At 40.3% G+C, this 22,843-nt stretch overlaps 1 protein-coding gene across 1 annotated transcript in view; it reads left to right on the top strand.

Annotated features, from left to right (window-relative positions):
• The window catches only part of gad2 (glutamate decarboxylase 2), a 60,901-nt gene extending 38,389 nt beyond the window's left edge, over positions 1-22,512 (top strand). Inside the window, exons 11-16 of the mRNA XM_060920739.1 lie at positions 3,462-3,526; positions 6,307-6,385; positions 6,494-6,643; positions 8,224-8,331; positions 9,296-9,385; positions 22,339-22,512. Of these exons, the coding sequence (XP_060776722.1) occupies positions 3,462-3,526; positions 6,307-6,385; positions 6,494-6,643; positions 8,224-8,331; positions 9,296-9,385; positions 22,339-22,512 (666 nt within the window). The remainder of the gene's footprint in view (positions 1-3,461; positions 3,527-6,306; positions 6,386-6,493; positions 6,644-8,223; positions 8,332-9,295; positions 9,386-22,338) is intronic.
• Positions 22,513-22,843: the final 331 nt, after the last annotated feature.

Here is a 22,843-nt window from a genome sequence, read left to right as displayed (position 1 = left end):
AAGAAGAGACAGACCAACCTGTGCACTGCCTGGATTGACTACAAGAAAGCCTACGACTCAATGCCACACACATGGATACTGGAATGTCTGGAACTGTATAAGATCAACAGGAACCTAAAGACCTTCATCCAGAAATCAATGGAAATGTGGAAGACAACCCTAGAGGCCAACTCAAAACCCATTGCCCAAGTCAACATCAAGTGCGGCATATACCAAGGAGATGCGCTATCACCACTGCTGTTCTGCATAGGCCTGAACCCCCTCAGTCAGATCATCACGAAGAGTGGCTACGGGTACCGATTCCGTAGTGGGGCAACAATCAGCCACCTGCTCTACATGGATGACAGGAATGAGCGAGAAATAGACTCGCTGATCCACACCACCCGGATCTACAGCGATGACATAGGGATGTCATTCGGATTGGACAAGTGTGGCCGGATGGTCTCAAAGAGAGGCAAGATGATCCGGACTGAGGGGATTGACCTACCAGAGGGCAACATAGGTGATATCCAAGACAGCTACAAGTACCTTGGCATTCCACAGGCTAATGGAAACCATGAAGAGGCCACAAGGAAGTCAACCACAGCCAAATACCTCCAGAGAGTAAGGCAGGTCCTGAAAAGTCAGCTGAATGGTAAGAACAAGGTCCGAGCCATCAACATGTACGCACTACCAGTCATCAGATACCCCGCTGGTATCATAAACTGGCCAAAGGAGGAGATAGAAGCCACAGATATCAAGACTAGAAAGCTCCTCACCATGCATGGAGGGTTCCACCCCAAGTCCAGCACCCTGAGACTATACACTAAGCGAAAAGAGGGAGGCCGAGGGCTAGTGAGCGTCAAGACCACGGTCCAGGATGAAACATCGAAAATCCGAGAATACATCAGAAAGATGGCCCCAAAGGATGAACTGCTAAGTGAATGTCTCAGGCAGCAGAACCCTGATGAGAGTGCAGAGGAGGAGGAGGAACAGACAACCTGGAGAGATAAACCCCTACATGGCATGTACCACCGTCAGATAGAGGAAGTGGCTGATATCAAGAAATCCTACCAGTGGCTGGATAATGCAGGACTGACAGACAGCACAGAGGCACTAATCATGGCAGCACAAGAACAGGCCATAAGCACAAGAGCCATAGAGGCCAGGATCTACCAGAGTAGATCAGACCCAAGATGCAGACTGTGCAAAGAAGCCCCTGAAACAGTCCAGCACATAGTAGCAGGGTGTAAGATGCTAGCTGGATCAGCGTACATGGAGAGGCACAACCAAGTGGCTGGGATAGTATACAGGAACATCTGCAACCAGTATGGAATAGAAGTACCCAAGTCCCAATGGGCCATACCACAGAAGGTGGCTGAGAACAACAGGGCCAAGGTTCTGTGGGACTTCAGCTTCCAGACTGACAAACAGATCCTGGCTAACCAACCGGACATAGTGGTGGTGGACAAAGAGCAGAAGAGGGTGGTGGTGATAGATGTGGCGATCCCAGCTGATGCCAACATCAAGAAGAAGGAACATGAGAAACTTGAGAAGTATCAAGGGTTGAAAGAGCAGCTGAAACGGATGTGGAAGGTCAAGGGTTGCGTGGTCCCCGTGGTAGTGGGGGCACTTGGGGCAGTAACCCCCAAACTGGGAGAGTGGCTCCAGCAAATCCCAGGAACAACATCTGAAGCCTCAGTCCAAAAGAGTGCAGTACTAGGAACATCGAAGATACTGCGCAGAACCCTCAAACTCCCAGGCCTCTGGTAGAGGACCCGAGCTTGAGGATGACATGGATACCACCCCCCGCCGGGGTTGAGAAGGAGATTTTTTTATATATATATATATATATATATATATATATATATATATATATATATATACTGTAGTTCTGTGCAAAAGCCTTTGGCACATGTAAAGAAATGCTGTAGACCATTTAAAATGGCTTAAAAATAATGAAATGAAATGTTCCAACATTAAAAAAATACTGTAAACAGTAATCAGTAAGCCGTAATAAATGAAACAAAGTCAATATTTGGTGTGAGACGACCCTTTGCTTTAAAAAAAAAAAATCCGTCTCAGGTCAAGTGAGTGCCGTTTTATGTGGAAATGAGCTGTAGGTTTTCCTGAGCATCTTACACAACCAGCCACAGTTCTTCTGGACACTTTGTCACACTCGCTTCTTCATTTTGCACCAAAACCCAGTAGCCTTCATTATGTTTTCTTTTTTAATCTGAAAAGTGCTCTCTTTTGGAACATGCTGCTCAGATACACACTTTTTTTTCTTTTTTCTGTAACATTTAATTTTGTGCTGGAAAAAAAAATGTTTGGAACCCTAAAATGTTTTTGTTCTTTTGACTCGATAATGTAGAAGTCATAAAATAGAAATCTAAAACACAGTTTGTATGAAAACAATAGACTATAATCAGTTTTATTCTATCCACATTCACTGGATATGAGTAATCATGTGCTCTGATTGGCTCCTCTACTACTAGGATATACTCATATACTGTCAGTAGAGAAAAAAACAAAATGGCGGAGCATGTTGCGGAACCATCCGAGGACGAAATAAAATCTCTACATGAAAACAAAACCTCAAAAAAATACAAAAGGAAAAAGCAACAAAATATGGAATGAAAGTATTTGATGGTAAGAGCGTATCTTTTTAAAAATGATTTTTTTCAAGAATTATTATTATTATCACATTTTTTCACAAATTGCTCCTGTCATTTCGCCGGTTTGTTTACATTCTAAGCGGAAATTATTTTGTCGGATGTTTTGTGTAAAGTTTTTATTAATCGAATTTGCAAAAAATAAAAATGTTCTCATCTCATCTCATCTCATTATCTCTAGCCGCTTTATCCTTCTACAGGGTCGCAGGCAAGCTGGAGCCTATCCCAGCTGACTACGGGCGAAAGGCGGGGTACACCCTGGACAAGTCGCCAGGTCATCACAGGGCTGACACATAGACACAGACAACCATTCACACTCACATTCACACCTACGGTCAATTTAGAGTCACCAGTTAACCTAACCTGCATGTCTTTGGACTGTGGGGGAAACCGGAGCACCCGGAGGAAACCCACGCGGACATGGGGAGAACATGCAAACTCCACACAGAAAGGCCCTCGCCGGCCCCGGGGCTCAAACCCGGACCTTCTTGCTGTGAGGCGACAGTGCTAACCACTACACCACCGTGCCGCCACGACTCGATTTCATGAAATAAAAAATAAAAAAATAGAAAGTAAATTAAACAAATAATAAATCATTTTATTCATTTATTCTGTCATAAATTAGCCTCCCCTTTAGGTGTATAAAGGGATTAGTTTGTACTGAAACTGTCCTGAGCTTTGGACGGGGAGGTTAACGTGTGCTGTGACCTTCAGACAGGTCATTTGGGAGTTGAGTGTGGTGCAGCGTTAAACAGACTCATTATCCATGTGCTAGAATGTATTAACCTCCTGGGTTTTCCTCTGCAGGGCGCCTGGGGTGGGAGTCTGCTCATGTCCCGGAAACACAGGTGGAAGCTCAACGGAGTCGAGAGGTCAGAACTTCCTTCACTGCATCGCTCACACACTATAAATCATCAGCTCTTTTCTTCCAGCATGTCTAATTACGCTGTTTGCCATTGACCCAGGGTTTTTTTGTTTCATTATTTATTTATTACAACAATATTTATGACACTTACAAAGACCAACACACACACACTCCATGCTGGAAGAGTGTTAGTGTATTTAATACCACAGCATGATGGATTTCTGGAACTTTCTCTAGCAGTGGCTTGGACAATACGTCCAGCTGTAACGTAAATCACGAGTTTATATTCACGCTCGTACTAATATGTTGTCGTTTCTATGGTAACAGCTCATTCAGGGACTTGTACGGCAGATATTTCACCCTGTAAACCTAATAATAATAATAATAATAAATCAAAGTCCATCATGTGCTATTTCTTTACATTAAAATGAAAAAAGTCATTGGTTATATGCTTAAATAAAATGATTGTTGTTTAACCCTTTAGTGATTTTTTTTTTTTTTACTGAACTGAAAAGCAGTATTTTGTCCAGATGATCATCACTGACAGTATAATTTATTCCAGGACCAGGCTCTGATATTCTGTTGCTTTTAAACACGATTGGGTTTGACACGAGCATTATCGTTCTAGCTGACGCGTGTGGAATAAATGTGCACGGCTGCAGTGTCGGGCCTCAGGGAGAAATCTGGCTTGATTTGCCGTCAAATGGTTGATGTTGAGTTTGTCTTCCGCTGTGACGTCTGTGCCTGCGGCGGTGCAGTGTGTTTGACCTCCGAGACTTTCAGGAGAACAAAAGCAATGTGGAAATCAGCTTGTAACAAGAAAACCTTTAGTGTCAGCATGTGAGTGGTGGACGAAGTGCAGCCGGACACACGGGTTAACAGACTGAAGAGCTTCTTTGAGGATTTCAACTCAGTCTAAAAATCTATAATTGGGATTTTTCTGTGTTACATTTTGAAATTTTGTTTTGTCTAATAAAACTCCAAAGAACACTTTCTGTCCTCCTCCTTATAATTTAATATCATCAGCATCACTTTGAACCTTTTCCATGTAATTGATGGATTTTAATCCGTAGGGTTTGGGAATCTAAAGAGTAAAAGATCACAGCACTAGTGTTGTATGATAATTAATTAAATAGCGTTCTACTTATTCTTTCAATTCAATTTCATTTAATTGATGAAGTTTCTTTAGTGGCATGACTAATGCAAGAATTAAAAGTCATGCAAAAGAAACCCAAAAGACGAATGAAAAAATGAACGAACAAGCAAGCTAACAAACAAATCCACAGAAAATTATTGAAAATTCAGGCATTTTCCAGATCTGGATTTTTTTTTATAATACTGTTAGTTAAGGGCGGCACGGTGGTGTAGTGGTTAGTGCTGTCGCCTCACAGCAAGAAGGTCCGGGTTCAAGCCCCGTGGCCGGCGAGGGCCTTTCTGTGTGGAGTTTGCATGTTCTCCCCGTGTCTGTGTGGGTTTCCTCCGGGTGCTCCGGTTTCCCCCACAGTCCAAAGACATGCAGGTTAGGTTAACTGGTGACTCTAAATTGACCGTAGGTGTGAATGTGAGTGTGAATGGTTGTCTGTGTCTATGTGTCAGCCCTGTGATGACCTGGCGACTTGTCCAGGGTGTACCCCGCCTTTCGCCCGTAGTCAGCTGGGATAGGCTCCAGCTTGCCTGCGACCCTGTAGAACAGGATAAAGCGGCTAGAGATAATGAGACGAGATACTGTTAGTTAGTTAGTTAGTTAGTTAGTTAGGTAGGTAGGTCGGTCGGTCGGGTTTTTTGGTTCCCCATTAGGCCCCAAGTAATATCATAATGTTTTCAAAGGTGTATATTTGGTTTTACTTTTAAAAATAAAATGGATAATGAAAAGGAAATGGACTAGAGAACAAGAATCAGGTTGGGAGGCCAAAGAAAAATAAAATAGGTGACTGAAATTTGTAAAACTTGACAGACAGACGGACGGACGGACGGACGGATGGATTGGTGGATGGATAGATGGATGGTTTGATGGATCGATGGATGGACAGATAGATCGATGGATGGATAGATCAATGGATGGATGGATTGATAGATGAATAGATAGTTCAATGGGTGGATGGATGAATGGATGGGCAGATAGATCGATAGATGATAGATAGATCAATGGATGGATAGATTGCTGCATGGATGGATGGATGGATGGATGGATAAATGGAAAGATGTATAGATAAATGGATGGATGGATGGATGAATAGATAGATAGATAGATAGATAGATAGATAGATAGATAGATAGATAGATAGATAGATAGATAGATAGATAGATAGATAGATAGATAGATAGATAGATAGATAGATAGATTATTGAACTTGAAGGAAATTTAGTTTAGTATGACACACACATAATTAAAAAAAGCAAAACACACAATAAAAATGAAAGTTAACCTGCATGAGATCTGAACACACACAGCTCCGGGGAAAGAACATACTCCTGTTCAGACTGAAATTACTTTCAAATCAAGGATTTTTTTTTGTCAAAAACATCATCATGTTTAATATTTCTATGGTCTTTCTCTTCCTCTCCTGAGTCACTCAGAGATAAATCTCTCTTAGCTGTGATTTTATCTGAAATACTGAATCCTTACCAAATATAAAATAAAACTGATTTGAAATCTGAGTGAATCGAACTGAAGTGTGTTTTATTATGAATAATCATCCTGTGGTATTGGACACCCCTTTGTGATCCACAGCTAGTCGATTGTTCTCTTGGTGTTTTGCTCTGATGTGAGTGTGTGAACACTTTCAGGGCGAACTCCATGACGTGGAACCCCCATAAGATGATGGCCGTGCCCCTGCAGTGCTCGGCGCTGCTCGTCAGAGAGGAGGTGAGGTGGGAGGCCTGGTGAAACCAAACCTCATGAAAACATGTCCCCTCTCTCCTTCGTGAATGAGTGTGTCTCATCTGGCTGGGTTACTGTCCCTGTGTGTCACAGGGTTTGATGCAGAGCTGTAACCAGATGCAGGCGTGTTACTTGTTCCAGCAGGACAAACACTACGATCTGAGCTATGACACCGGGGACAAGGCTCTGCAGTGTGGGCGCCACGTTGACATCTTCAAACTGTGGCTCATGTGGAGAGCGAAGGTAAACACACACACACACACACACAGAGCAGGATTTAACCAGGGAGAGAGTTTCCTCCTGAGGAAGGTTAAAATGAGGTCGACCCCCCAGTTACTGTAGGTTTTATCAGTATACTGCAAATTAATTCTATAGGTTTAAATAATAAAAGAATGGAAAGAGCTTACAGTTTACTCACCATCACTCAGACACACAGCCAGACTCTGTGCCTGTCTATAGTTCCGATAACAAACTGTAGTGTGTGTGTGTGTGTGTGTGTGTGTTTTAAAGCTAACACAAGTTAAATAATGCTCTAATCAGTGTGAAAATGAATTGATTTATGTAGAACCAGTGAATGAAAACTTATTCATAGAATATTTCTTTCTTTTTTCTTATTTTATTTATTTGTTTATTTGTTTGTCTTATAATTTACTTATTCATTTCTTTCTATTTATTTGTTTGTATTGTTTCTTTTTTCATTTATTTCATTGTTTATTCTTACTTTCTTTATTGTTTGTTTGTTTGTTTGTTTGTCTCACTGTATTCTTTTCCACTACTTTCTATTTTCCTTCCTTCCTTTCTACTGATGTATTTGTGTTTTTTTATTTTCTGTCTTTCTTTCTTAATTTATTTATTTTGTTTGTTTATTTATTTGTTTGCTTGTCTCATTGTCTCATTGTATTCTTTTCCATTTCTTTCTATTTTCCTTCCTTCCTTCCTTCCTTCCTTCCTTCCTTCCTTCCTTCCTTCCTTCTTTTCTTTTTCATTATTTGTTTTTGTTTGTTTCATTGTTTTCATTTCTTTCTATTTTCCTTTCTTCATTTCTATTTATTTATTTGTTTGTTTGTGGGGGGTTTATTTTCTTTCTTTCTTTCTTTCTTTCTTTCTTTCTTTCTTTCTTTCTTTACTTATTTGATTGTTTGTCTCATTGTATTCTTTTCCATTTCTTTCTATTTTCCTTCCTTCCTTTCTATTTGTTTGTTTTTTCCTTTTATTTTCTTTCTTTTTCCTTTCTTTATCTTATTATTTTATGATTTGTTTGTTTCTTCATCTCACTGTATTCTTTTCCACTTCTTTCTATTTTCCTTCCTTTCTATTGATGCATTTGTGTTTTTTTAATTTTCTTTCTTTCTTTCTTTCTTTCTTTCTTTCTTTCTTTCTTTCTTTCTTTCTTTTTCCGTTCTTTATTTATTTTGTTTGTTTATTTGTTTGGTTATCTCATTGTATTCTTTTCCATTCTTTCTATTTTCCTTCTTTCCTTCCATTCTTCTTTCTTTTTTCCATTTATTTGTTTGCTTGTCTCATTGTTTTCATTCTTTCTATTTTCCTTTCTTCCTCTCTATTTATTTATTTGTTTTTTCTTTTATTTTCTTATTTTCTTTCTTTCATTTGTTTTTGTTTGTTTATCTCATTCTATTATTTTCCATTTCTTTCAATTTTCCTTCCTTTATATGTATTTGTTTGCTTGTTTGTTTGTTTGCCTTATTGTATTCTTTTCCATTTCTTTCTATTTTTCTTTCCCTCCTTTCTATTTGTTTGCATTTTTCTTTCTTCATTTTTTTGTTTTTATCTCTCTCTCTCTCTCTCTGTATCCCCCCACCCAGGGCACTATTGGCTTCGAGGCTCAGATAGATAAATGTCTGGAGTTGTCTGAATATCTCTACAACAAGATCAAGGACAGAGAAGGGTACAAGATGGTGTTTGATGGAAAGGTAAGTTCTTCTATTGATATACTGTAAATATTCCTCATTTACCTCCGTTACAGTGTACTTCACTCCCCTCTGATGGCTTTCTGAAACAAACAAACAAACAAACCCTGCAATCCCCAGAGGAGATGAGCATGACTCTCAGCAGTATTGCTATAACGTGGTTGAGCGTGTTGTCAGTGCTGATTGTGAGAGCGTCCCCTCCCAGACCGCAGGGAAACAGGTCAGGCTCATCCACATGGAACTGCTGCGTGTTGGCAGCATGGCCTCTTCCCAGGTCCACGGTCTCCATGAGCTTTATCACCCTGACAGAACCTGAGCAGGGCATGAGAAAGGAAAGCCAATGTTTTTATTTTAAATTAGCCGTTTTTTTTTTTTACAAAGGCCCTGAAGCTGACGGAGCGTATTCAGTGCTCAGAGATGCTGAATAAATCCTAAAGTGTGGTCAGCTGTGAGAAACGGGCCGTGTGCAGTAATAACAGAGTCGTGTGTAATGGCTGCCTCTTACCACAGCTGCCCTCTGGAGACACACAGTGGGGCTGAGTGCCTTAATGGAGTTTAATGTCTCTGTGTGAGCTACCTGCTCCATAACACACACACACACACACACACACACACACACACACACACACACACACACACCCTCCCCCCATCCCGAACAACCAGCCTTATTGTCTGTGCATGAATTGGTCTTTTGATTGAACAGATTACACAGCAGCTCCAAAAGTGACAGCGACAATTATTCTCATTACGAAGCAGCCAGTGAGTGGCGAGGCTAATCACACCACCTCAGCCTCCACACGCCTGCATCTCAATGAGCTTCACGCTTCATGGAGTGGTGGTGGTGGTGGGGGGTTGGAGGGTGCTTTATTGTTGAAATGATGAATTGGTCTTCATGTTTTATGTGTGTGTGTGTGTGTGTGTGTGTGTGTGTGTGTGTGTGTGTGTGTGTGTGTGTGTGTGTGAACAGCCTCAACACACCAACGTGTGTTTCTGGTACCTTCCGCCTGGCCTGCGCTACCTGGAAGACAAAGTGGAAAAGATGAAGCGTCTCCACAAGGTGAGTTTAAAGGAAAAGGGGAATTAAAAAAGGAAGGAAACTCAAGGTCTGATCACTAAATCAGAGACTTAACACATCTCCAGGGTTTATTTTTATGTCTTTGGGTCGTCCATCCGAGATTCTTGTTGTCGTGATATCTCATTGAATTGACTGAATGTTTGAGGATGGTGTTTATACTGAATTGTCTACTGGAGTACCACAGGGTCGTATTCTTGGCCCATTATTCTTTTTAATTTGCATCAATGGGATTGAGTCCACTCTCCAGTTTTCCAAGATGACGATGTTTGCTGATGACATCCCTTATCAAAAAGACATATACTTCAAGTTCATTTTATTAAGTATACTTAAGTAAATTTAAAGTATATTTCCTTAAGTATACTTTTGTGTATCAAGTATACTGACATCAATGTACTTACAGTATACTTGTAAGTAAACTAATCTAATACTTCTTGAATTCTTGAAGAAACACACTTGAATAAATTTCTTTTTTGTAAAGGGATCCATGAAGAAACTGATCGGAGATCCTGGTTAAGCTTGCATTGCAGATTAACAGGTGAAATCTCAGAGCAGTAAAAGGCCACCCCTTACAAAAAAGAAGCTTATTCAAGTGTGCTTCTAGTATACTTCTTTTAAACTAAAAATAAGAGAGTATGCTTTCAGTTTACTTTTTATTTACTTATCAGAGATATACTTAATAAAGTTATACATAAGTATACTTGGCTTCTACTGAAAAGTATGTAGAAAAGTCTATGAGAGTAAGTCAAAAAGTTCTAAGACAAATTGAAAATCTTTATTTATTAAAATAACAAAGCTATTTCTCTACATATCCTCCATCTAAGTCTAAACACTTCTGCAAGCGATGTTTCTATCGGAGAATTCCTTCTTTGTAGAATTCTGGGTAATGTCTTTCATACCTTTTGAAATTATAACATCTGTCTTGGAAATTTTTGACTTACCCTCGTATTAAGCTTATCCTTAAACTTTTGATCAAGATATACTAAACAAAAGTGTAATAAAGTATTTAAATATTTGTGGCTTATGTTTAAGTGTACTCACCCTGTAGTAAATTATGATTTTTAAAGAAAATGAATATGTTCTTAATCCTGAGCATCTGCTGTTATTTTGTGAATTCTTACCTTTATAACTTCATTGTAACTTAAGGTACAAAACACTTAAGTTGTCTACTGATAGTATGCATGAGGTAAGGGTTAGGACTAGAAAACTAATAGTATACCTAGAAGGGTGACTGCAGTATACTTCAAAACTAAAAAGTGGACTAGATGTAAGTAACCAGGAGCTAATAGTATATTTCCAATATGATATAAAGTATACTTTTATAAACTAAAAAGTGGACTAGACGTGTGTAACAAGTAAACCAATAATATATTTCCAGTATACTTTAGTAAACTAAAAAGTGGACTAGAAGTATAAAACAAGTAAACTCATAGTATATGTCCAGTACACTATGAAGTATGCTTTTGTAAACTAAAGAGTGGACTACAAGTATAGAACTAGTAAACTATTAGTACATAAGTTTACTTGTGGTTTACTTGCAGTACAAAATAAAAAATACTAGTTGTATACTCAGAGTTTACTTCTCTTAGACTTAAAGTATACTTTTTATAAACTAAAAGTGGGCCAATTTATTCCCAAGAAGTATTAGATTAGTTTACTTACAAGTATACTGTAAGTACGGTACATTGATATCAGTATACTTGGTACACAAAAGTACACTTAAGGAAATATACCTTAACTTTACTTAAGTATACTTCATAAAATGAACTTGAAGTATACTTCTTTTTGATAAGGGTACAGACAGGCTTGTAGTACTCGAGTCCGACTTGTGCCCTAATTATAAGGACTCGTGATTTGACTTGGACTTGAGCACTGATGACTCGGACTCATACATTAACTGCATTCAGACTCGTAAATTGGAGACGAGGACTCTGATTCTTTCCTTTATTTTTGTAACATGCCATAGTAATTTGGCATAAGATATTTATACATTTCTACATTCATTTTTATACTAATTTCATGTAAGAGAATGTACATTCACCCATTCAAACGTCATGTTCAGGAACAAACTAACGTTAATGGTGCTAAAATGCCTGGAGAGACGCCCCTAGGATTGTCCGCTTTGCTTATACAGACTTCTCGTGCAGTGGGAAAAAATGCACTGCTATGTGTTCCATATGTAGAAGAACTATCGAGGAGACGACGGGGACAACCTCGAACTTCAATCGTCATTTGGTAAGACTCCACCCAGAGAAGGAAGTGACACGCTATGTTCATTGCTCTATTGATAGTGGGCGGGGCTTGCTGAGCAATGAACTAGCTAGTGTTAACCCTCTCTCATGTTATTTGCCCTGTTGATAGTGGGCGGAGCTTGCTGAGCGATGAACTAGCTTTTAATCTGTAGCCTGTTAACTAAAACAGGGCAGTCGAGCAGGAACGTTAGTCCAACACAGTAGCAGAGATGCTTTCACATAAAGGCAGCAACAGCCACCGTCAAATGGTGCGGGTGGAGTCTTGTTCTCGGACTCGACTTGGACTGGACTTGAAATTTTCTTTAATGACTCGGACTTGTGACCTGGCGACTTGTCCAGGGTGTACCCCGCCTTTCGCCCGTAGTCAGCTGGGATAGGCTCCAGCTTGCCTGCGACCCTGTAGAAGGATAAAGCGGCTAGAGATAATGAGATGAGATGAGATGAGACTCGGACTTGAGCACTGGGGACTCGAGACTGAACTCAGACTCAAGGTTTAGTGAATCGACTACAACACTGGTTACAGAATCATAAATTTAGTTTGAATGTTAAATAAATAATCTAAATTCATGATTATCAATAGAAGAAGTTGAAGAACTTTCAAGATGTGCAGCTATTGGTGGAACAAGATGAACTTGAGAACACTACAGAGTTCAAATATCTCAGTATAGTCATTAACCAACCAACATCTCATTTGGCACGATCATGTTGAAATGCTACACTCAAAGGTTGCACAATGGCTTGGAGGTTTAAAGTGGATAAAACATCTGTTGCCTTGTTGTTTGCAAGGAAACTCTAAGTGATGACATTAACAGTCCCTCTATTTGATTCTGGAGTGACAAGGACAATAAAACATTCATGAATTTGTTCCAAGTTCTGCATAACAAAGCAGCCAAATTAATCCTGAATCGATCCCTGTGGTCCTCCTCTACTGACACACTCAAAGAACTCACGTGGTTGGACCTATCTCACTGAAGAGAACTCCATTGCTGTGTCTACATGTAGAACAAAGGATCTGAAGATACATCAAGTTTCTCTAAAGGCGCAGATTTCGATAAGTACAGTACATGCAATTAAAATACACTGACAACAGTTCAATCCAACACGAACTGGGGTCTGTTCAGATCTCAAATCTCGTGTTTATACAGCTGGAACTCTTTACCGGATTCACATCCAATCGCTGTCAACTATTAAGACATTTAAAAGAGCGGTGAAAAGTTCCTTCAAAAGCTCAGTCAAATGTTCCTTTATTATTTTATAGACATGATTTTTATTTTTTGTCATTATCATGTTCTTTTTTATCACATTATTTATTAATGACTTACTGTTTACTTAAGTGTCTGTGTCTATGTGTCAGCCCTGTGATAATCTGGCGACTTGTCCAGGGTGTACCCCGCTTCTTGCCCATAGTCAGCTGGGATAGGCTCCGGCTTGCCTGCGACCCTGTAGGACAGGGATAAGTGGCTACAGATGATGGATGGATGTTTACTTAAGTGTAGTTTTTAATGATTATATATATATTTTTTTCAATTTTTCAAGCGCCCTACTGAAAATCATATTGTATGATGTAGGTCTTCTGAATAAAGATTCCTAATTACCTCACCCGGGACAGAGTCCACCAGTGGGCGAGGTATTGTTTTTGGTGGGGTTTGTTTGTTTGTTTGTTAATGATGTTACAGGAAAACAGCTGGACCAATCTTCATGAAACTTTCAGGATAGATGGGCATTGATCTCAAATAGAACTTCCAACGTTTTGGGGGTCATCCAGTCAAGGTCAAGGTTTTTGTGGCTACTGCTTTATATAGAGGCAGCACCCACTATGTCATCATGCTGTAAGAATGTAAGAGTGTAACAATCATGCAGTACGGTGTGTTCTGATTGGCTGAGATCAGTACAGTGTGTTCTGATTGGCTGAGAGCAGGACGGTGTGTTCTGATTGGCTGAGAGCAGGACGGTGTGTTCTGAAATGGCTGAGAGCAGCATATGGAGAGCAGTACGGTGTGTTCTGAAATGAGTGAGAGCAGTACAGTGTGTTCTGATTGGCTGAGAGCAGGACGGTGTGCTCGTGGAAGAGCCACAGGAAGAGCGCGCTTTATGTGATCCTCGTAGATTTTGTCTGCGGGACGATTTTATTTGGTGACCCTCGTAGATTTTGTCTGCGGGACGATTTTTGGTGATCCTCGTGGAAGAGCCACGGGAAGAGTGCGCTTTATGAGTTAAACCCATAATAATAATTAATCTCGAGGCTGATTCCTTTTTTGAACTTTTATTTCATTTTATTATTTTATTTCTACTATTGTTTAATTCTTATTATTTTTCTTCCCCAATTATTTTATGTAATTTTATTTTCTATTGTTCACTGTTCTGCTTTTACTTCTGTAAAGCACATTGAACTGCCACTGTGTATGAAATGTGCTATATAAATAAACTTGCCTTGCCTTGCCTTCTGATTGGCTGAGAGCAGGATGGTGTGTTCTGATTGGCTGAGAGCAGGATGGTGTGTTCTGAAATGGCTGAGAGCAGTACGGTGTGTTCTGAAATGGGTGAGAGCAGTACAGTGTGTTCTGATTGGCTGAGAGCAGTATGGTGTGTTCTGATTGGCTGAGAGCAGGACAGTGTGTTTTGATTGGCTGAGAGCAGGACGGTGTGTTCTGAAATGGGTGAGAGCATTACAGTGTGTTCTGATTGGCTGAGAGCAGTATGGTGTGTTCTGATTGGCTGAGAGCAGGACAGTGTGTTTTGATTGGCTGAGAGCAGGACGGTGTGTTCTGAAATGGCTGAGAGCAGTACGGTGTGTTCTGAAATGGGTGAGAGCAGTACAGTGTGTTCTGATTGGCTGAGAGCAGTATGGTGTGTTCTGATTGGCTGAGAGCAGGACAGTGTGTTTTGATTGGCTGAGAGCAGGACGGTGTGTTCTGAAATGACTGAGAGCAGTACAGTCATAGATTTACATAGAAGACTAGATCCCTCGTCCCCGTTGCCCATCAACGAAGTTGAACATCCGCACATGGCGGCCATCTTACCTCAGGCAGCTGGCTTACCCATTACATTGTGTTGGTAGTGATATGTACTTTTCAGATGACCGTAACTTCCTCAAATTTCAATCGATATTCAAACGGTTTGGTTTGTTATATAATAAAAAAACAAACAGAAGTATGTATTTATGATATTAATGATGAATAATCATTTTATGCTTTAAAAAAATATGCATAGCTTGGCGAAAATATTTCAGTATACTCCAGACTGTAAGACAGGATGCATGCTGAAATTCCTATGCTGTGAGAAGCCTAACACTGCATACTTATGGATAACTGCGGCCTTAGGACAAATAACCATACAATTTATTTCCAATTTTTAGTGAAAATATTTTTACATGTGATAGGGCCGTAGGGGAAGCTAAAGTTAAATAAACAGCTTACTCACTTCTGAAACTTCAGAAATACTTCATCCACCTCAAAAACCTAATGCACTCACATCATAGCATAATAACAAATGTAAACTCACATCATAGCATAATAACAAATGTAAACTCACATCATAGCATAATAACAAATGCACTGCCCGAGTAAGTAATAGTATAAAACAGTGACAGCGACTCACGGTAGTTTGTGACAAAAAAAGCATTTAATTAATCACATGTGGTTATATTTCCAAGGATAAAAAGATATCTTTACATTTACAAAAAGAACATTCAAAGCTGATTATCATGTCAAAGTCAATATATGTTAGCACAGAAGATTGAAATTTCATTTGACTAGGCTCCAATGTGCAGTTAAAATAAAACTAAACATACTAATATAAACATCTACAATTAAAACACACACAGACACACACATCATCTTGTCATCAAAGTCAGTACTTTGATTTCCTGTAAATCATAATGTGAGTGCTGGGCTGTGCTGTGCTTGCGTAAGTCTTCATACCCCTTGTCTGTGGTAAGATGGCCGCCCTGTGCGGACGTTCTGGAATACGCAGTGAGGAATCTAGTCTTCTATGTAAATCTATGACTACAGTGTGTTCTGAAATGGGTGAGAGCAGTACGGTGTGTTCTGATTGGCTGAGAGCAGTACGGTGTGCTCTGATTGGCTGAGAGCAGTACAGTGTGGTCTGATTGGCTAAGAGCAGTACGGTGTATTCTGATTGGCTGAGAGCAGGATGGTGCAAGGTCAAATGTCTGATAGTTTTTTTTGTTTTGTTTTTTCTTTAATAGCTTCCTTCCTGATTCTCATACACATAAGTTACTTACTTAAATGATCATGTTCAATGACTCAAGGCCCATTTTCTGGCTTTTCTGCAATTTTACTTTTGCTATCAGTCCGTCCAGCCGTCCATCTGTCGCTCTGTCAGAAGGAAATTCTTCCTCAAAAATTATGTACAGCTTGTATGCAGTTCCTGTAGAGTGCTTTCTATGAGAACCAGGTGACCGGATTTACATTTCTGCAGTGATTTTATGTGTATCTGAGGTGTACCGATTAGTAAAAGGATTAAGGAGTAGACTCGTCAGCATTGGAGACGTCACCATCCAGTTCTGCTGGTTCTATGATATCAGTGTCATCCCTGAACTGTGGCTTAATTCCACAGAAATCAAACTTTTCAAAGGTACTCGATTAAATTGGTGAATTCATGGGACTTTTACAGTGGTGCTTGAAAGTTTGTGAACCCTTTAAAAATTTTTTATATTTCTGCATAAATATGACCTAAAACATCATCAGATTTTCACACAAGTCCTAAAAGTAGATAAAGAGAACTCAGTTAAACAAATGAGACAAAAATATTATACTTGGTCATTTATTTACTGAGGAAAATGATCCAATATTACATATCTGTGAGTGGCAAAAGTATGTAAACCTTTGCTTTCAGTATCTGGTGTGACCCCCTTGTGCAGCAATAACTGCAACTAAATGTTTCCAGTAACTGTTGATCAGTCCTGCACACCGGCTTGGAGGAATTTTAGCCCATTCCTCCATACAGAACAGCTTCAACTCTGGGATGTTGGTGGGTTTCCTCACATGAACTGCTCGCTTCAGGTCCTTCCACAACATTTCGATTGGATTAAGGTCAGGACTTTGACTTGGCAATTCCAAAACATTAACTTTATTCTTCTTTAACCATTCTTTGGTAGAACAACTCATGTGCTTAGGGTCGTTGTCTTGCTGCATGACCCACCTTCTCTTGAGATTCAGTTCCTGGACAGATGTCCTGACATTTTCCTTTAGAATTTGCTGGTATAATTCAGAATTCATTGTTCCATCAATGATGGCAAGCCGTCCTGGCCCAGATGCAGCAAAACAGGTCCAAACCATGATACTACCACCACCATGTTTCACAGACGGGATAAGGTAGCAATGGTCTTGAAGTTCCTCCATTTGTACACAATCTGTCTGACTGTGGATTGGTGGAGTCCAAACTCTTTAGAGATGGTTTTGTAACCTTTTCCAGCCTGATGAGCATCAACAACGCTTTTTCTGAGGTCCTCAGAAATCTCCTTTGTTCGTGCCATGATACACTTCCACAAACATGTGTTGTGAAGATCAGACTTTGACAGATCCCTGTTCTTTAAATAAAACAGGGTGCCCACTCACACCTGATTGTCATCCCATTGATTGAAAACACCTGACTCTAATTTCACCTTCAAATTAACTGCTAATCCTAGAGGTTCACATACTTTTGCCGCTCACAGATATGTAATATTGGATCATTTTCCTCAATAAATAAATGACCAAGTATAATATTTTTGTCTCATTTATTTAACTGGGTTCTCTTTATCTACTTTTAGGACTTGTGTGAAAATCTGATGATGTTTTAGGTCATATTTATGCAGAAATATAGAACATTCTAAAGGGTTCACAAACTTCCAAGCACCACTGTATCTTGTTGCACTGTATTTATACTTCATTATTAATATGGTTTAGATAAGATTTTAACTGGACAGGTATAGTGAGATATTGTTTGGAACAGGCCAGTCAATGTCATAAAGAGTAAGATGAAAGGTATACAGTAAAAAAGAGAGAACTAAAAACCTTTATCCAAAAACCAGCAGAAGGAAAGTACAGTGAGGTAGAAAATACACAGGTTTCTTAATGTAACTGACACAATTATAAGTAAAGCACTTTGAGATTTTGAGGAATGGCATATGCTGGAAGAAGAAGACAAAGAAACTAAAGATGAAGAAGGCAAAGAAAAAGACAAAGAAAATGAAGATGAAGAAGAAGAAGACGAAGAAGATGATGATGAAGAAGAAGAAAAGACAGAAGATAATGAAGGCAAAGAAAAAGACAAAGAAGCAGCTGCGGAAGAAGACAAAGGAGAAGAAAATGAAGATGAAGAAGAAAACAAAGAGAATAAGAAAATGAAGTTGTGGAGGAAAAGAAGGGGAAGAAGAAGCTGATGAAGAAGACAAAGAAAATGAAGATGAAGAACATGAAGATGAAGAAGAAGACAAAAAATGAAGGCAAAGAAGAAGACAAAGATGATGATCATGACGAAGAAGAAGAAAAGATGAAGATGATGAAGACAATGAAAAAGACAAACAAGAAGCTGATGAAGACAAAGAAGATGAAGAAGAAGAATAAGAAAAAGATGATGAAGACAAAGAAGAAAACAAAAAAGAAGAGGAAGAAAAAAATGATGATGATGATGATGAAAAAGACAAACAAGAAGATAATGAACAAGAAGATGATAATGAAGAAGAAGAAGAAGAAGAAGAAGATGATGATGAAGAGGACGAGATGAAGAAAAAGCAACACAAATTAATCATCGTAGTTTTTGATTGTATAAAATGTATAAAATAAAGGCGGCACGGTGGTGTAGTGGTTAGCGCTGTCGCCTCACAGCAAGAAGGTCCTGGGTTCGAGCCCCGGGGCTGGCGAGGGCCCTTCTGTGTGGAGTTTGCATGTTCTCCCCGTGTCCGCGTGGGTTTCCTCCGGGTGCTCCGGTTTCCCCCACAGTCCAAAGACATGCAGGTTAGGTTAACTGGTGACTCTAAATTGACCGTAGGTGTGAATGGTTGTCTATGTGTCAGCCCTGTGATGACCTGGCGACTTGTTCAGGGTGTACCCCGCCTTTCGCCCGTAGTCAGCTGGGATAGGCTCCAGCTTGCCTGCGACCCTGTAGAAGGATAAAGCGGCTAGAGATAATGAGATGAGATAATAAAGACAATATTGACAAGAAGAAGAAACACAAACAGATTGATGTTGTTTTTCATGTTACACTGAAGTTATTTAACTACAACAGAATACCCTGAAGACTTTATTCTTCTTTCACCACAATAACTTGGCAGCGAGCACAGTTTTTAATTCATTACTGAACGACATTTTGTACATTTTGTTTATTTAACAGTTATTCTATGAAATCGAGTCGTATGTGAGTTGATAGCTGACGAGGCACGTAGCACCAAGTTGACTATAATCCATGTACAATGAGATTGAGTGGAATAACTGTTTTATTCTATCCATATTCACTGGATTTTGAGAAACAGAGCATTTTTATTTTTATATTTTGCAAATTCGATAAATAAAAACTTTATACAAAACATCTGACAAAATCATTTCCACTTAGAATGTATACAAACTGGCAAAATGACAGGAGCAGTTTGTGAAAAATGCAATAATAATAATAATTCTTGAAAAATAATTTTTAAAAAGATACATCCTTACCATCAAATACTTTAATTCCATATTTTGTTGCTTTTTTTTATTTTTTGGGGGTTTGTTTTCGAGTAGAGTTTTTATTTCATCCTCGGTTGGTTCAGCAACACGCTCCGCCATTTTTTTCTCTACTCACGGTACCGGTATATGAGCTGATATTCTATAAGTAGAGTAGCCAATCAGAGCACATAATTGCTCCAGTTAATGCAGACAGAATATTAATAATAGTTATACATGATGTCGTTTACAGAGCCTACATGATATGTTTTGATGAAGTGAATATGGAACCAAATGAACTACAATCAGAAATGTCATCTTTTTTTGCATCAGTGCTTTTACTTCTGTTCATTCCCCAAACACACATTTTATAGAACAAAGAGTAGAGTACGTTTCTGTGCGTTGCTTGTCAAAAATTATTTCTCCGAGACTGAAGCTGAAAGATGACTGTGAGCAGTGTTTTCTAATCACTCTTTCAGAACATCAAATCTGCTGAAACCGAAGCTTTTCGCCATGCAGCTGTGGTTTGTAATTTGAAGAGATAATTTAGTCACTGTAGTGTAGCAGGAGCTCATTAAATTGAAAAAAACAATGTGGGGAAAACAGAGACTGGACTTTTCAGACTGTGATCCGAGTCACATATCAGACACAAAACCCACCGACTCTGTAGGCTTTTTCTGCAGATGAGTAAAGCCCCAGAGTCCGAAGTGTTTAAACAGCTGCCAGAAACACAAAGTGACGTGAGCCATCCATGAGGGATGGTTTACCTTCACCAGGGCATAGCTGGAGTACTCCTGCACGTCTCTCTGCAGATATAACACATGTCCGCTGCTAAATTTAGCCCCGTGCTCTTTCCTATGCCAGACGCAGCTGTCCTGAATCAGCATAATTGTCCTGGTCTCTGATGGAAAGACCAGACGAGCAGTCAATAACTTCAGCCTCGATCCATCACACATCCTCATCATGGTCACTGTCGCTGCTGAAAGGGAAAATAATAATAATAGTAATCTCATCTCATTATCTCTAGCCGCTTTATCCTGTTCTACAGGGTCGCAGGCAAGCTGGAGCCTATCCCAGCTGACTATGGGCGAAAGGCGGGGTACACCCTGGACAAGTCGCCAGGTCATCACAGGGCCGACACATAGACACAGACAACCATTCACACTCACATTCACACCTACGGTCAATTTAGAGTCGTCAGTTAACCTAACCTGCATGTCTTTGGACTGTGGGGGAAACCGGAGCACCCGGAGGAAACCCACGCGGACACGGGGAGAACATGCAAACTCCGCACAGAAAGGCCCTCGCCAGCCACGGGGCTCAAACCTGGACCTTCTTGCTGGGAGGCGACAGCGCTAACCACTACGCCACCGTGCCGCCCGTCTCATGACTACTAATGTTCTATTCATACATAAAGAAGGCACACTGTACTGGTGTCATCAAGAGCACCAAAACTGAGACCAAGTCATGACCAAGACCAGAGTGTATTGAGACCAAGACAAGACCAAGAACTTTGAGGGGTTGAGATCAAGTCAAGACCAAGGCAGGGCGAGACCGAGTCAAGACCAGAACCAGAACAGTGTGTGTGAAGGTGGGGGAGGGATGACATCCATTAACAGGAAGAAAATTTTCAAATTAGCATTGAGTCACATTATTGGTTGCATTTGAACCAGGAAATTTTACATCCAATCACAGTAACGATGTTAACACATAAATCAGACAAGCAATTTAGTGAAATCCCCACAGTTATGGTCTTGACTGGTCTAGAAATAAAATCCTGAGCCCTCTACGTCTAAGACTGAGTCAAAATGTGGTTGCGTCTGAGGTGAAACCGAGACCTTCAAAAAGTGAGACTGAAACCAGTCTCAAGTACTACAACACTAGCACACTGTATAATGCACTAAGCATTACTATATGAAAGTAAATATGTCTCGGTTGGTCTGGGAGCTGCAACTCGCCCTGTTTGTACTATACAGCTTCTTGAGGACACGCTAACAAAATCTTCTGTCTTAAAGGCACAGTACACATTTCAACCATTACAGACTTGAGCAGTTGCATAACCCAAGTCTAAATTTGTGCAAATTTCCAGTTCTGTTTTAGGACTAGTTGGTACAGTCCCTTGCAGAGTGCGTCTACCTGAGCTAACACTGGTGGTGGGTACGGGCATGCAAACTGAGGGTCTCCAGGTGGGTGTCCTAATGGTATTTGGGTGGAGTGTGGAGGAATAAAGCTTCATTGGGTCATCAGGTGGGCACCCTCCTTCTTAGGTGTTTCAATAATAGGCCCACAACACCTCCAGAGAGCTCATCGGCGACATCTGGCATCCAAGGTGTGCCCCCCTCTGCTTTAACTCTCACTATTCACCCTAATGGAGCAGCTGTTATTTGGGGGCCCAGGTGATGTCTCTCCTCTTAATCCAGAGCCACCGACTGGCCTGTTCGGCGGCACTGGAAAGGGTTTTGATGGCTTGCCGTTGGGCTTGACCTCTGACTCCCATGTCCTTAAGCAGCCTGGTGGTTGACTAACCAACAAAACCTCTGCAGCCGACCTCAACTGGGCAGACCCTAGCCTTCCAGCCATGCTGTTCAGCATCGGCTGCCAGCTCGGCATACTTCAAGCTTTTGCACTCATATGCCTCCTCCACAGCATCCTCCCAGGGCACGGGCAGCTCTGTTATGTAAACTGAGCAAAGTGAGGAGGACCAAAGCACGAGGTCTGGTCTGAGATTTGTTGCAGCGATCTCAGCTGGGAAGCAGAGCCGCTGGTTCAAGTCCACAGATAGCTTCCAGTTTTGCAGCCCACCTAGCTGGCCGACGTGTGGCTTGGATGTATGGGCTTTGTCATGCTTCACTCCTGCACTGACAAATTCTATCACATATGAGTGATAGGTTGTATGTAGATATTGATTTTCATCTTTAATTTTTCAGCTTAATCCGCCGACTCTGAAAAGGACCTATAGTGTAAATCAGCATCTTTTTTAAATGAACTTTGGTGGCCATGTTGCTTGAGGAAACTCTTGACTCAATGTTAAACACTTCTTCCTCAGGTTGCTCCAATGATCAAAGCTCGGATGATGGAGTATGGGACGACCATGGTGAGCTACCAGCCGCAAGGAGACAAAGTCAACTTCTTCCGCATGGTCATCTCCAACCCGGCCGCCACCTTCGAGGACATTGACTTCCTCATCGAAGAGATCGAGCGACTCGGACAGGACCTGTAACGCTCCTGACATCTCAGTGTACAAAATGTTTGTTGTGAATGTACGGTAAATTCTTTCTTTTTTCCTCCTCTTCTTCAAAGTCTAATATAGGTGAATATGTTTAACATCAAAAAGTCTGTATTTAAGTATTGTATCACTGTCGTGGACGTCTTGGTCCGAGGACATGTAGAAGTGTTAATGTCCTCTCCTGTCTATGTTAGCATAAGCTTTCCATGTATGGCGTGAGCGTGAAGAATTATTTGCTTCAGTCCTGTGAAATAGGTCACGATTTATAGCCAGTCGAACTGACCAGATGTTTGAAGTGCCAATCAAGAGACAGAGAGAGCACTTT

Source organism: Neoarius graeffei, chromosome 5, assembly GCF_027579695.1.
Source record: "Neoarius graeffei isolate fNeoGra1 chromosome 5, fNeoGra1.pri, whole genome shotgun sequence".
In the NCBI taxonomy this organism is placed as follows: Eukaryota; Metazoa; Chordata; class Actinopteri; order Siluriformes; family Ariidae; genus Neoarius; species Neoarius graeffei.
The sequence above is the reverse complement of the archived record's forward strand: the minus strand, read 5'-3'. Positions and strand labels throughout refer to the sequence as shown.